This window comes from Hyaloscypha bicolor (genome assembly GCF_002865645.1).
Source record: "Hyaloscypha bicolor E unplaced genomic scaffold K444scaffold_183, whole genome shotgun sequence".
NCBI classification, from domain to species: domain Eukaryota; kingdom Fungi; phylum Ascomycota; class Leotiomycetes; order Helotiales; family Hyaloscyphaceae; genus Hyaloscypha; species Hyaloscypha bicolor.
In genome coordinates, this window is record NW_020194685.1 from 1824476 (window position 1) to 1838255 (window position 13780).

General features: G+C 41.4%; 2 protein-coding genes across 2 annotated transcripts; one reads left to right on the top strand and one right to left on the bottom strand.

Annotated features, from left to right (window-relative positions):
* The first annotated feature begins 3816 nt into the window (after window positions 1–3816).
* K444DRAFT_268721 (uncharacterized protein) lies at window positions 3817–5160 on the top strand. The gene has a single exon (XM_024871459.1). The coding sequence runs from the start codon at window positions 4180–4182 to the stop codon at window positions 4888–4890; it is 711 nt and encodes a 236-aa protein (XP_024727348.1). The 5' UTR covers window positions 3817–4179; the 3' UTR covers window positions 4891–5160.
* Window positions 5161–5331: 171 nt separating this feature from the next.
* K444DRAFT_657414 (polyketide synthase) lies at window positions 5332–13260 on the bottom strand (the record flags this gene model as incomplete). The annotated part of the gene is made up of 14 exons (XM_024886155.1): window positions 5332–6366; window positions 6403–6793; window positions 6847–7187; window positions 7232–7306; window positions 7358–7642; window positions 7697–8785; window positions 8821–10611; window positions 10662–10822; window positions 10875–11324; window positions 11375–11828; window positions 11877–11989; window positions 12039–12162; window positions 12220–12733; window positions 12782–13260. The coding sequence occupies 14 exons, from the start codon at window positions 13258–13260 to the stop codon at window positions 5431–5433; spliced, it is 7203 nt and encodes a 2400-aa protein (XP_024727349.1). The 3' UTR covers window positions 5332–5430.
* Window positions 13261–13780: the final 520 nt, after the last annotated feature.

Below are 13780 nucleotides of genomic sequence, written 5' to 3' on the forward strand. Positions count from 1 at the left end.
AAAATAAACTAATATAATAAATTCCTAAAAAAGATCTATTCTAATTAGATTATTATTAATAATATTAGCTTTATTTTATATCTTTTTTATTTTTTTAACTAAGCTTAATAAAGAATTATATAATAATAAGATTCTTATAATTTTATTTAATATAAATATTATTATACTAAAATTGGATTTAAAGATTTTATAAGAATATATAATTAATTAGACTATATACTATAATATTAAAGTTCTTGAAATTATCCTAAAATAGATTTTATAAATTATTATTACTTTCTTTATATAAAATATACTAATATATCTTAATAATTAGATATTTCTAAAAATTATTCTTTATTATAATTACTAAATTAATACTATTTTTCTATTTTTTAATTAGTTCCTTTTTCTTATTAGTATTTATACTAAATTAAATTTAGGTTTTTTCTAATATATATATATAATTTATAATAAAAGGAATTTAAAAATAAAATAATTTATAATAGGTTTATAAAAAGAATTTAGTAATAAAAATATTTAGATATTTAATTTAAATATTAGATATCTAGTAAAAATATTAAAATAAATATTTTATTTTTAAATATTTTATTTATAATAAGAAATTTAAAAAAATAAAATATTATAATTTCGAGAATATCTAAAGTTTAAAGAACTTAATTTAATAGTAAAATTAATATTATAGTTAAAAAGCTTTAAAAATATATATAGAATATATATTTTAGAAAAAAAATCTTATAAATATAAATATTATATAAGCAAAAAAGATAGTTTCTAAAAAAGTAATATTAGGGCTAAAAGAAATTAGTTTTAAAAAATAATAGAAGTTAAATAATTAATTAATTAAATAACTAATTATTTATTAATTAGTAAAAACTAGATATTTTCTTTATAAATTATTAAATAATTTCTTTCTTTAATATAAAATAAACTAGCTTTATTTTAGGCTATTAAATACTTTTAGAACTAATTTAAAATCTTCTTTAATCTATATATATAAACTAATTAATATTAGTTTACTAGTAATATATAATATTATTATATAAATATAAAATACTATTTATATAAGGTTAGTAAAATTATTATTATTTCAAAATAGAAATTATAGATTATAGTATTAATATATAATTCCTAAAGAAATAGCTATATTAATAATAATTTATAAAATAAATAAATAGAAATTATTATATTTAAAATAAAATATTAAGATTTTAAAAGAATTTAATAGTTCTAAAACTTAAAAGCTTTAGGTATTTAGATAATTATAAAAATAATAATTTTTTATAAAATAATTAAATAAAAATAATAATTATTTCTTTTTTTAAATATAGCTTAATTAGATTTTAATAAAATTAAATATCTTTTTCTTTTTATAGAACCGAATTATAAATAAAAATAATTAATAGTTATTTTTTTAATATAAAATAATAGCTTTATTTTTAAGAAACTAAATCTTAAATAAATATAATTTATATATATAAACTTATTAATATTAGTTTATTAGAAATATATAATATTATTATATATTTATAAAAATTAATAAAATAGTTTTTATTTAGAAAGAAGAATTATAATATTATAATATTAATATATAATTTCTAAATTTATTAAGCCTAATAGAAATTAATTACTAATTTAGTTATTTATATTTTATTATTTCTAATTACTTATATATTATATAATTATAAATAATTATAATTATACTAATAGTTATTACTAATAGTTCTAAATTTAAATCTATTTCCGAATTTTATAATAAAACTAAAAATAATATAAATATAATTTCTTTTATGATTTCTATTATTTTACTAAAATATAATAAAAAATACTTTTATAAAAACTCGAATATTATAGTATTTTTATAAGATAATAATTTATATAAAAACTCTTATTAAATTAAAATTATTAGTTTTTTAGAAATTAAATATTAAAAAGAAAAATTAAAAAAATTAAAACTAGTTATTTAAACTTATAATAATAATAAGAAATATATAATATTTTATAAACTTATATTTAATTAATTATTTTAATTAATTATAATTTTTATATTAATATATTTTATATATTTATTAAAAAATTATTTCTAAAAAATTATAAAATTATTAATTTAAAACTTATTATTTTTATTATATTAATAAGCTCTTTATAGTAAAGAACTAATTATTATTTTATTTTCTTTAAGTTCGAGAGAATTCGAATATTAGAAATAGAATTCTATTCTTATTTCCTAAAAACAAATACAGGTTCTTTACTAGTAGTATTCTATTATTTTATAAGTTAAGTAAATAAGCTTAGTATAGTATAATAGTAAGATTAAGATAATAGCCAGGGCTTAAAGATCCAAGAATTTCATATATTAAAAATACTTAGTTAAAAAAAAAGAGAAAGAGAGAAAAGAAAAAGGAATAAAAGAAGAGAAATACTAGCTAAAACTACTAAAATGCCGGCTTACTAGATAAAACTAGTTATATAATAGCTATTCTTCTTTAACTCCAGCTAGTGCCGTTATATATATTCGATATATACTATATATTAAATAAAATAATAGTATATAGGAAGTGTTTTTTTCTTCCTTAATATAATATAATATTATATATAGTATATATAGAAATAGGGTTTGCTTTTCTATAGATTTTCTATAATTATAATTTTAGACTAATATAGATAGCGTTCTGCAAACTTGTACCAAGTATATATTATAACTATGCTTTAATCTTGTAATAATTATAAATTGGCCGAGCCGCTGGCAGGCATATATAGAGCTCATACCCAAAATATAACTGCCACAGAACCTATTCATTTGCTCGGCTAGCAGTCTCGCTTCCTTAAGCGATACTATGGTTCAGCTAAATAAACGAGCATATGCAGAGTTTGATAATATGGTTTAACTTAAGCAATACTATGGTTCAACTAAAACCCCCATCCTTACAGCGTGTGCGTTTACAGTCAAACTTGGCGTATCTGTCTTAAGGTTATTCTGCATAGAACGCAGCATCTGGAAACTCCTTGAGGCGGGTCTTTGTTCTATACTCTTTGTCCCTAGCGAGCTACTCCTTGTCTTCTCCAAGCTCTGCAACGAAAAAGCTCTTGAGGTTCTTCTTTCCTTAATCGGCAGATTGATGATCATTTACCAAGTAAGCCACCTGAGTCATTCACAAGAGCTGTGCTGATCTAGTGGGGGTTCAAGTGCGGACTTTTGTCTCAATTCTATAATTGGCCTGTCTGGGCCTTTGCGTCTGCGGCGGCTCTGCCAAGACTCCGGACAAATCGCTTCTTCACCCTTATTGGACCCCCAAGTCCCCTCATGCGTTCGCGAACACAGTGACCCCTCCCCTGGAGCTCGTCAAGCAAGAACATCCTAGCGGGGAGTTCATCCAAATGCCAAGTTCATCCCCCCACGAGATGATATGGTCAACCACATGGCGAGATGGGGTTGAGATCTCGCATCGGGTCAAAAGTTCACTCATCGTTGCACTTACTGTGAATGGATTTCTGCAGACTCCGACAGGGCTTGCTTGGTCCCCAGAATCAAGACGGTACGGTGTTGTATCGGCGGATGGACAGCAGATTGGGAGCAAGCTTCCCGACGGAGGCAAAGGACTGGTTAAGATGAGCCGGTCAATTCCGGCAGCAGGGCTTCGAGTCTTCGAGTACACGGTGCTGGCCCAGCCCGATGTAGTCATGAGTATGGCGAAGGGGCAAGAACATGTCAATGCTCCAATGTCCTGGAGAGCGGGTGCTTATGTGTGCTCCTTCGGAGGCCCAAATATTTACTTGCAACCCCAGACAATCACGGAAGAAATGGCTTTCGATAGCGGATGTGCTCTCAAAAATCCCAAATTTGAGAACGTTCAGTCTGCAAGGAATGGACCACGTATCCGTTGCGTTACTTGACGCTCTGGAGAAGCATCGCCCTCACGCTCATTTACACATTGAAGATTGGGCGAGATTTGATGACGATGAAGACCACAACAACGCTGCAGAGATTGCTCTTGCCTCATCGCGGAACCTGAGATCGCTCCGCGCGAGGCTATTGAACACATCTGCACACATTGACTTACGGTCAGCAGCTCTGGAAAGGATTGTGGCTCTCTCGCCCGGCCTTGAAGTTCTTGAAGTCTCCAACTTTGGGCTGTTTCAAGGAACACCACAAGGGAAGAGCAGCAACAAGAGACCAAAATGCGAGAACAATTTAAGAAAAACGTCGTTATCTCACCTAACTCGATCCGGTCACTGCGGTGTCGTGGGAAATACAACATGATGTCATTCAAGGAATTCACCGACATAACGAAGCTGCATACACTTGATGTCGGTTATCTCGATGGGGCTAGGGATATCGTCTCTTTGCTCGCTCAGTGGCAGAGCGAAGACCTGCCGGAGCTGAAACATCTGTCATTCGCCCTGAATGATTCGGCTGGTGTGGGTGTTTACGATTTGATGAGTGACTTCTTAAAAACATGTTCGCCTCTCGAAAGTCTTTCCATCAAGGACGGAGCAAACTATATCCCGTTATCAGCCGTCTTGTCGCATAAGGCCACGCTGCGCACCCTTGTTCTTCACGAAGTTGAAAGTGCAAGCTCCGATGTTGGAAGATCCATGTCAATCGAAGAGGTCAAATGGCCGAGCGAAAGCTGCGAAGAATTGGAAGATATCACGATCGATGCCGGCAAAATATCAACAGGGGATGGTTTGAACGAGATACTATCTACACTCGCAACCTTCCCTCTCCTCCATACCATTCGCCTTTACATCCCCCTCGGTGTTGCTGACGAAACATCTCGCACACCGCATATATTCCTCGATGAAGATGAAACAAGAGCAGAAATCGAAGCACACCGTATGAAGCCTTTCAACCCTATCGAAGACAGTGGCTGGTTAGAAAACGCATAGTCTTTATTACGACACGAAAAGAACAAGATTGGCAGTCGACCACTGAAGGACCTGCACGTCAAGGTTGGGGAATGGGAGCGGGAGATGACCGGGGGCTATCCTGCTGGTTGGGTCATCTGGGAAGCTTCAAATCGTCGATATTTCACGGCGACCCCACATGAAAGAGATGATCGACCAGACGACATATACGTTTGTATCAGAGGAACTGAACCGTATAGCAATGTTGATACGCGCGAGGTCAAACGAATTCCAGAGTTCGTTGACCCTTTGGAACGTGGCGAGTCCTTGTCGGACACAGATCACAAGAAAACTGCTCTACGGAATTTCAGGGACGGTATCTATTGAGATTTCCAATATACGTTACTTCCAATTGAACTCACAACGTCAGCGTGTACCTTTCCCATTTCTATAAGTATCAAAAATTGTCGTCGTCTACTCCGGATGGAAAACCACCTGAGTCATTTGAACAACAACAGAGTTGATATGTGAGAGAAGTACAACAAGATCCTTTCCACCATTCTAAAAATAACGGCAATCTACTCACCCCTCCACCACCTGAAACTTCCCCACCAAAGCCTGAGCAATCAAGTCCGCCAGACTGAGCAAGCTAGCACTATGAATAATATTGAAAATCCCAATTTCCGTCCCAAACTTCTGTCGAATCCAATTCCTCAACTCCATCGCAACAAGAGAATCAACCCCAATACTATCAAGCGACCGATCAAGTCTCATATCCTCCGGACTCTTAAGCAGGAAACTGAACAGAGCAGAACCCAATGCTTCGGCGAAGATCTCCCGAGTGCTGTCTTCCTTGAGGATTGAAGGATCAGAAGAAGCCTGCGAGAGGATGCTTTTGAACCCTCCTTGCTCTGGTGAACTGGAGGTGGAGACGTCGGTTGAGCTGTGCAGGTTATGGTAGAAACTCATCCTGGGATCTGACTTCCAAGGCACACGAGTTCGGGGATCAGAGAGGGGTTTTGTTGTTATGAGACCAAGCACAATTTGGCTGGTATCGATAAAACCTGTTGTTGATGTCTGAGTCTTCGATGGATGTGATCGATGCATAGCTAAGATGACGGCATCGAGAACTTCGCGTTCACGGAGGAGGTAAGTGTTGCTATTTTGCATATACGTCAAGACATCGCGGTTCTCCGAAACGAAACCAGCGTCACCCACAGCTCCGAGATCAATCACTGATGCAGGGAGACCAAGGCTATGTCGATATTGCACGAATGCATCGAGGTAGGTGTTCGCTGCGCCGTAGTTGGCTTGGCCCCATTGTCCAGCGATTCCACTGCAGGATCCGAATAGAATGAAAAAGTCGAGAGGGAAAGATATGGCATCGTGTAGGTTTTGAGTTCCTTTGACTTTCGGTTCCGTGGCTGTAGTCCAGTCTTCGAAGCTCATGTCCGCGACGGAAACGTCCTTCAACACCATCGACATGTTGATGACTCCGGCGATTGGCATTCTCGCACCCTGGACAGCGTTCTCTACATCTGATTTGCTACTCACACTTCCAGTGAACACTTGAGGCTCACATCCTTGGCTACGTAGCTCCTCAAGGAAATCTCTAGTCTCGTCGTGGGTATCACCAGATCGAGACAGGAATATGAGATGGCGTGCACCGTTCTCAACCATCCACGATGCAACCACTTTTCCCAAGCCACCCAATCCTCCAACCAGCAAATAGCTACGATCGGATCGCAGGTTTGGTTTTAAGGTAGCTCTGAACGAATCAAGAGTTTGAACATCGCTCGGCATGTTTACAACAATCTTCCCGATATGTTGTCCTCCTTGCATGAATCGAAAAGCTTCCTGAACAGCAGAGGCTTCAAAGACCTTTGCAAGCGGGAGTGGTCTAGTGACGCCTGAAGCCATGTACGCCATGCATCTTTGTAACAAGCTGGTTGACTCATTAGTCCCTGGAGAATCTAGAGTACTTAGGGGACGACTTACGACACTGCTTGATCTGGACGATGCTGATGCACCAGTCCCAAATCCAATCCGATGAAGGTACGATTTGCCTCAAACACATCCATAGCCAATCGAGCGTGTCTTCTGAAGTCACGTTTACCGATTTCAATCATCGTACCAAACTCTGCTACACATTTCCACGATGCGTGAAGAAGCTCTCCGGCCAAACTGTTGAGTACAAGATCCACGCCTCTGCCATTAGTCGCTCGCATAATGTCGGCAGCGAATGAGTCGTTGCGAGAGTTGAAGATGTGTGATTCAGGGATGCCGTAGTTTTTGAGTAAGTATTTAATCTTCTCCGGGTTGCCAACGGTGCAGAAAATCTTCAGGGTTAGCGGAGCCACCTCGAGCACAATGATGGGCTTACTTCAGCACCTATCGACTGAGCGATTTGGATTGCGGCCAACCCAACACCCCCACACGCCGAGTGAATCAGGATGCTCTAACTTCCAATTAGGGAGCTTGATTTCTTTATCATACCAGATTGCCTTACCTGTCCACGAGCCAAGTTTCCTTTGTCAACGACGGCCATCAACGCCGTCACGTAAACACAGGGGATTGTTGCGCCTTCCTCAAAATTGATTGAAGGATCAAGCTTGACACATAGTGAGCCAGCAAGAACTCTGCAAGTTCCGAAGCTGCCAGGGCACATGAACGCAACGCGATCGCCGATTTCCAAATGTGTGACTGCAGAGCCTCGAGATTGAACAATGCCAGATGCTTCCAATCCAATCTCAGCAACATCATTGTCCAAGATTGCCATTGCGATAAGAACATCCTTTGACTGAGGTTAGTTGTAGCTCTTTTTAATTTTGAACTCTGGAGTACCCACTTTGAAATTCATCCCAACTGACTTGATCTGAATACAGACCTCATCATCTCGCAATTCAGGCAGTGCCTCTTCTGTCCATTGCATTGTGTGTAGTAGTCCTGGGGTGCCTACAGTCAGGTGTTGAGTGGTACTTTTTGGTTGAACATCACACTGCGCCATTGATTCTGGCATAGTTTGCCAGTGCATTCGAGGAACATTGACCTGGCCATCGACAATCGCATATTCCCAATCGACAATAACTGCATCATCTTGGGCAGACTTTTTGTTAACTCGTGAAACTATCGCAGCAATTCTATCAGCTACTGTTGTGCTCTCGGTCTTGCCATCCAATTCGATCGTGTAGAGTTTTGCAGCCTGTTCATTGCGAGCTGTTCGGGCGATTCCAAGTATCATTGCGTGGCGAGGGTCCTTGCTGTTAATTTGGGCAGCTTGTGTTACCCAGAATATTTTACTCTTCATCGCAAGGACGTGACGGAAAATGGTTCCGAAGACTTCTTTAGACATACTGTGCAAGATGGGATCTGGAAAATCGAGGAGTGCAATGATGTCCTGGTCAGGTGGGGGAGTCTGATTTAGAAGGCAGATGTCAACTGCAACGCTTTTCGTCTCTAAACGGAGTTTCATAGCCCGAACGTGTGGCTCCTCTAGATCCATGCAAAGAATGGTCAATCTTTTTTCTTTTGCATCATCCGAAGAAGCTGATGCAATGATGTTTGCATTCAAATGACAAGGGGCAAGGCCGTCATATACAATTGTATCGGGCGTGTCGAAGCCGGCACAAATCAGTTCTTGAGACCATCTCGACGGAGAGACATATGGCTCGTCCGGACGTCCATCTTCAGATCCTAGCCACCAACCTGACAGGTATCCCCATATGTAATTGACCCACTTCGTTTCTGGGCTCAGCTCTTGGAGGAAGAGACGACCGCCGGGTTGCAATAAACTTCGCAAATGCGTAAGAGAAGTGTTCAAGGAGGGTGTCGCATGCACAACATTAGCACCGATAATAAGGTCGTAGGCACCCAAGTCAAAACCTTGCTCCGCCGGATCTTTGCTGATGTCTAAAACTCGATATTCGATATTCTCGTACTGGTGAAATCTTTCTTTGGCAGCATTCATGAAACCTGGGAGATATCTGTGTAGGTGTACTTGCTATACATTCGCTCGCCAAAGGGTGATTTTAATGCCTCCAAAATTTGGGCACTAGTTCCACCAGTTCCCGCTCCAATTTCAAGAATACTTAGTCGGGGGTTCTTGTATCCAATTGCGTTGATGGCTGTGACATAGTCACCAGAATCAAGGATATCGTAAAGGCGAGACAATAAGTTTCCCTCCATCAGGATGTCCAGAGGCTGTGCCTTTGCTGCAAAGGCTCCCGCAGCTTCAAACAGTCGGAGAATGGCAACCGCACAATCAGCCACTCCGGTCTTTTCAATCGCAGCTGCCGTGGACTTAATTTTTTCTTGTCTTTGAGAAGATTCGCACAGGACTTGGGCCTTTTCAACTAGGTTTCGCTCGCCCGACTGAACGAGTGCGACTTGCGTCTGCATCCACTCGAAGTATTTCCGGAGGTATGGTGGCGTATCATCATTTAACGTAATGTTTTCCAGATGATCCACAATACAGAGCATAAAAAGCGATTCTAGTTGGAGGAATTCTTCCTTTTCCCTTTCTTTCAGCTTAAAACAGTTCTCCAGTTGCATGAAATCGCTGTCCGGCTTCCACTCAATTTGCTGAACCAATCGAAGACCTTGATCGACTGGCTCTCCTGTGTCAAGAGGTGTTGATTTAAGGCCTTTCATGAACATGGAGACCTCTCCGTTATGTTGAGCAGTTAAGCTGCCGGTAAAGCCACCCTTGGCGGACACAGAGCCAGATGCTTTGACTTGTAGATTAGCCCCGCTTGACAGGATGACAATTTCGTCGATAAACGTAGGGACCGAAAGTCGGTCTAGCTTCCTCGTTTGGCCTTGGATTAAAGCAAGAGCAAGAAGTTGGAAACATTGATCGATCATAGCTGGGTGTAGCGTGTAGGGAAGACATTCTTGCTTAGTTGGACTCGGTACTGTGGCGACAGCTTCGTTGTGTGATGTTCCCGCGGATATGGAATGCAATCCGCGGAATAGCCCATCGTAGCAGAAACCCACTGCATTCATCGCTTCATACCACGAGTTGGAAGAGACTTTTCGTGGCAACGGGCGCGCTTCATCGACTGATCGGGGGTAAGAAATCTCGTCGAAAGAAGCCCGACCTTCTCCTGAGCAGTGCTTCACCCAGCCAACTCCATTGTAGGAGCTGATATGAAATGTATACCACGGAGAATCTTCTGGAGATTCAGTAAGAAGAGGATTTAAACTCGTGACCATCTCCACTTCTTCGTTGTGCTCAAGTGTCAGTGCTGATGAGATCTTGACATGTCGCAAACTGTAGTCTTTGACCCCGGAAAGCTGTCGGAGGGCCTCTCCAACTATGGTGATATAACCAGCGGCGGGAAAGACAATGGACCCGCTGACTTGATGCCCTGTCAGCCATGGGAGGTTATCGATGCCAAATTTGTTCCTCCAGTGCAGCTCGCTACTAACTTCGAGGATGCGTGTCCCAAGAAGTTCATGTGGTGTTTGAGAGCGAAATCTCCACTCATTGGTGAGGCGTGATTCATCCCAGTGCTTGATGTCATGGAGCCAAGCATAGTTGGGTAAATCAGTGAGGATAGTCCCTGGCGGTGAAATTTCTCCAAGGTCAAGAGGATAGTTTTTCAAGAATAACTTCCCAGCTAAACTCAGAAGGCTTTGCTGACAATCAGCGCCGCGGTGCAGCGTACTGAGATGGAAGTCGTCGGCTTGGCCGATATCACGCAGAATCTGCTGTAGAGGACCCTTGAGTGCTGGGTGAGGGCCGATTTCGCGAAGGAAGTTCTCCCTTGAAGCTCGGCGCGAAGAACACGAAGTGCGGAATTGAAAAGCACTGGGCTTTCTAGATTTGCACGCCAGTATGCAGGTCCAAGAGCATTTGCATCGCCAATTCTGCTTGCCGTAACACTCGAGTAGAATGGAATCTTTGGTGCCGAGCTCGTGACAACGCCGGTAAGCTGTTCTTGGTAACTGGAGCCTACTTCCTCCATATGATCTATCCCCCATGTCAGCACTACAGAATGTTGATTTAGACACGAGTCACTTACGAGAATGGTATGCTTTCTCAACTTTCAACATGCGAGCTAAGACGTCTGGACATTCTTCCTTTATCTTGCCAACAACCTTTTCAACCTGCTGCAGGTCTCCAGAAAGCGTACTGCTACTCTGACTGTTCTCACAAGCAATGACAACCCCTGGCTCTAGGAAACCGAGGAGAGCTTCACGCCCGAGTCCGATGGCAGCCATGCCGCCCTTCCGGCGTGAAGCATGTGCTGTAGCACCGCGGAAGCACGCGATAGCCAGAGCAGAGGCCATGGAAATAGCACCGCATGTGTAGGCAGCAGCAATCTCACCAGAAGAGTGTCCAAGAACAGCATCTGGCTCGATCTTCCAGAGACGGAGGGTCTCGACCAAAGCAATTTGGATGGCTGTGCAGATGGGTTGAGAAAGTTCTGCAGTGTGGATCTTGCTTTCGGTGGCAGGTTTACATAGCTCATCTATAACGTGGATCAGCACAGGTGCCTCGTCTGGCAACAGAATCATTTACCTTCAATTTTCCAGGTCAACTCTGGAGCAACACCTTTGAGAGATTCGTCCAATTCCCTGATACTTTGCCTGAACGCTGAGTTCACCTGAAGTAATCGCCTGCCCATTTGTGGCCATTGAGCGCCCTGGCCTGTAAAGATATAGACAACCTTTGGGACACTTCCAGTCAATTCAACAGGTGTTGTTTCCAGATTCGATAAATTATTTGTCAACGCGAATGCTCGATATGGCAGATGCTCTCGTCTGCTTGCCAAGGTGTGCGACAGGTCTTGCAGCCTGACTGGAATATCGTTAATGTAGCGTTGGTGGTTTGAAATGCTGCTGTCGACGGACTCTTTGCTTTTAGCAGAAAATAAAAGCAAGTGGTATTGCTCATCACTAGAAGGAGTGATCTCCTCGTCCAAACTACCATGACCGCTGTCAAGCTCATGTTCCACCCACCCATCAATAATAACCTGGCTGTAAGTGAGAAGGTGGCTCGCAAAACCCTCAGGCTGACTTACATGAGCGTTGGCACCACCAATACCAAATGAATTGACACTGACTCTAGCTGCACGATCGGTGGGCCATGGTTCAGCATCAACCGGCACTCGCAACTTGGCTTGCTCGAAGGGTACTATTACCAAAAGTCAGTATCGTGGCATGACATTGAGAGACGGGCATACTTTTGGGGTTTGGTTGGTTGAAGAAGATATTTGGCGGAATCGTTCGGTTTTCTAAAGCCAGCACTGCTTTAATGACACTAGAAATGCCAGCTGCTCCTTCGGAATGACCGACATTGGGCTTGACCTGATGATAATGAGCTTGAGCACAGGGTAATTTGCAGCCTTCGAGGACTCAGCTTACCGATGTAATTAATACTCCTTTCTCGCCAAAAACGCTAGCTACAGCAGCTGTCTCTAGTGGATCGCCGACTTGCGTACCTGTCCCATGACATTCCACAAAGCCAGTCTGGGAAAAGTCCGAGATACCGGCGACGGCGTATGCGCGACGAATGAGGGCTTCCTGCGCCTTGGGACTTGGAGTCATGACACCTGGGGTTCTTCCATCACAGTTTGTCGCCGTGGCACGAATTACAGCACGGATTGGATCGCCTGCTGCAATGGCATCGCTCAACTTCTTGATATAAATCATGTTGATCGCTTCACCTCGAGCATAACCATCTGCGCCTGCGTCGAATGTTTTGCAAGTTCCCGTGGGTGAAACGATTCCTTGATCAGAGAAAGCAAGTGTCATACTAGGAGAAAAGATAAGACTACTGCCAGCGATCAAAGCGGAAGAACAGTCGCCCAGCCGAATAGCATCGCATGCGAGGTGCAGCGCTGATAGGGACGAAGAGCACGCAGTCTTCACGGTTAAACTGCGTTCATGTTAGCAAAGAGCTTTGTAACAGGAAACGTGCAAGTACCTTGGACCATGAAGATCATATTCGAACGACAGACGATTCGCAAGGAAAGCATCCTCATATCCCGTGACTCGGTAGGATCCCGAGTGTTGAGTCTCTTTTGAGTTAATATCCCTCCAGTCCTCGCCTAGGACCCCAACAAAACAGCCAATATCAGTACCTCGCCAGTTCGTTGCACCAGCATTCTCCATACACTCCCACGCAACTTCCAGCAACTGTCTCTGTTGTGGATCCAGCCGTTCCAGTTCCTTTTTGGGGAACGAAAAGAATGACATATCAAGTTGTTTGATTTGGACATGATCAAGGAAGTATCCCAATGGTTGCTGAACTGTACCACGAGTAGCAGTTTCGGACTCGTCATTGTAAAATCCGTCAATGTTGTATCGGTCGGCAGGAACTGGGCAAAGTCCACTCTTTTTGTTGACCAACATGTCCCAGAAATCTTTGCTATTTCGTACCCCGCCGGGCAGTCGCATTGCCATGCCCACGATGGCAATTGGCTCGAAGGTGGAGACATCAGGCTTCTCCGATGAGTAAGGCTCCATAGTTGGAGAGATGGAAGGGTCAAAATCACCCATGCTGAAGATTGTATAGATAAAGTGACTAGGGGTAGTCCAAATGTCGGAATGAGAGGATGAGTAGTATACTACTCAAAAGAATCTGGGGCAGAGTGTAGAACGTGGGGAAGGAAATCGAGCCTGGTTGAAAGGTACAAGCGATTGGAGCGGATAAGAACAAAGTCAGTCTTCAAAGAGAATTCTGATATTTTACTGATTGGCAGCGGCTACGCTGAGATCTTGAGAAGCGATATCTCACTTAGAATGGCCTCGCAGCAGTGAAAACGGCAAAACTGGGCTGGGGGCTGAGGCTCATTAGCCATCAACGTCCGTGGAATCATGTCAGAACTCGCGAAAGGCGCAGAAGCTGTGATCCATCGCGCGATACAGCGTTTGCTGCCTCCCAGCTCAATTTCCAGAATAGTATCATGTTGTACCGGGTAAG